Consider the following 1,930-nt stretch of genomic DNA (forward strand, 5'->3'; position numbering starts at 1 on the left):
GAGAGAGAGAGAGAGAGAGAGAGAGAGAGAGAGAGAGAGAGAGATTGAGATTCTCACAGCCCTGGGACCTTCAAATGAACCCGTTTCTGTGGAGCGGTGGGAACAAACCTCACTAAAGGCGGTGGGAACAAACCTCACTAAAGCTAGGTTCAAATAGGGCTCTGCTCTTTGCCTCTGTCAAGTGCTGTTACTGCGTAGGTTGTGCCTTCTGGAACCTTCAGCTGGGGACACATCTGCTCCCAGGATGTGAGCTTTCTCTTGCCTCAGGGAAGTTATTGCTCCTCGCCTTGAGGCCTTGTCTCAGCACATTCTCCACGTCCTCACCCTATTTTAGGTCAGGGAATCTTCGGTACTATAGGGGAGGGTTGGTTGCTATGGTTTGAATGAGCCTTCCACTCACATAGAGCCCCAACATGGTGCCACGTGCCTCCGCTCAAAGCTCCTCAAGAAGCTAAAGTAGAAAGATCACCTGGAAACAGGAGCTGAAAGCCAGACCTGGCTACATCGGGAGACTCAACCATAGACAAACAAACGTCGTGTTGAAACGCAAGCATTGTGACATCGTTAAAAGCTTTTTAAAGAGATAATCAGGAGACGTTCTCACGCAGAGTCGCCGCGGTTTCCTGCTTCAACGTTGCTTGAACAGAACCCTGCGCTCCACCCCTCCGACCCCAGCCGGCTGCTCCAAGCCAGAACCTTCTGCCCCCTCAGCTGCTCCAGCGTCGCCACCACGCCTTGCCCAGCCGCTGCCATGACCACCGTGCCTCCCTCTCAAGTGCGCCAGAACTACCACCAGGACTCGGAGGCTGCCATCAACCGCCAGATCAACCTGGAACTATATGCCTCCTACGTCTACCTGTCTATGTCTTGCTACTTCGACCGGGATGCTGTGGCTCTGAGGAACTTTGCCAAATATTTTCTCCACCAATCTCATGAGAAGAGAGAACACGCTGAGAAACTGATGAAGCTGCAGAATGAACGAGGCGGCCGAATCTTCCTGCAGGATATCAAGAAACCAGACCGTGATGACTGGGAGAACGGGCTGAACGCAATGGAGTCCTCGCTGCACCTGGAAAAGGGTGCGAATCAGTCACTCCTGCAACTGCACAAACTGGCTACTGACAAAAATGACCGCCACTTGTGTGACTTCATTGAGACGCGTTACCTGAGTGAGCAGGTGAAATCCATCAAGGAACTGGGTGACCACGTGACCAACTTGCGCAAGATGGGAGCCCCTGAAGCTGGCAAGGCAGAATATCTGTTTGATAAGCACACCCTGGGCCACAGTAATGACAGCTAAGCTGACTTCCCCAGAGCCACAGTGACTTTACTGGTCACTGAGGCAGTGCGTGCATGTCGGGCTGCCTTTATCTTTTCTATGAGTCGCACCAAAACATCCGCTTAAGTTTTAATTTGTACCATTTCTTTAAATAAAAAATTTTGGTCCCCCCCCAAAGTTATCCCTTCCTTCCTTCCTTCCTTCCTTCCTTCCTTCCTTCCTTCCTTCCTTCCTTCCTTCCTTCCTTCCTTCCTTCCTTCATTTCTTTGTTTTCTTTCTTTTTTTTTTTTTCTAGGAGGGAATTTGTGAGTTGGTCAGGAGGGAGTGTGGTGCCCTGAATCTTTGCTGCTGTTCTGTCTTCCAGATTTTCTACCATGTGATCAGTCAGCAAGAGGCCATTGGCAGATGCCAGCCCCTTTGCTGGACTTCTCAGCCTTCTGAACTGTGAGCCAATGAATTCTGCTCACTGTCGGCTCCTAGTTTGTGGGATTTTGTTCTAGAGACACAGCTGACTAACACAGGGTTGCCAGCAGCTGTGCACTGGACCAGCGTGTTCTCACTTTTCCTGAGGAGTAATGAGCACGCAATAGCCTAGCGAGTGTGTGTGTATGTATGCGCGTGTGTGTATGAATGAGAGAGACAGAGAAACAG

At 50.6% G+C, this 1,930-nt stretch overlaps 1 protein-coding gene across 1 annotated transcript in view; it reads left to right on the forward strand.

Annotated features, from left to right (window-relative positions):
• The window catches only part of LOC126512530 (ferritin heavy chain-like), a 10,073-nt gene extending 8,671 nt beyond the window's left edge, over positions 1-1,402 (forward strand). The window contains 2 exon segments of the mRNA XM_050160352.1: positions 609-711; positions 714-1,402. Of these exon segments, the coding sequence (XP_050016309.1) occupies positions 609-711; positions 714-1,300 (690 nt within the window). The 3' untranslated portion in view covers positions 1,301-1,402.
• The last annotated feature ends 528 nt before the right edge of the window (positions 1,403-1,930 follow it).

This window comes from Alexandromys fortis, unplaced genomic scaffold (genome assembly GCF_014885135.2).
Source record: "Alexandromys fortis isolate MF-2015 unplaced genomic scaffold, M_Fortis_MF-2015_v1.1 scaffold_10, whole genome shotgun sequence".
Taxonomy (NCBI): Eukaryota; Metazoa; Chordata; class Mammalia; order Rodentia; family Cricetidae; genus Alexandromys; species Alexandromys fortis.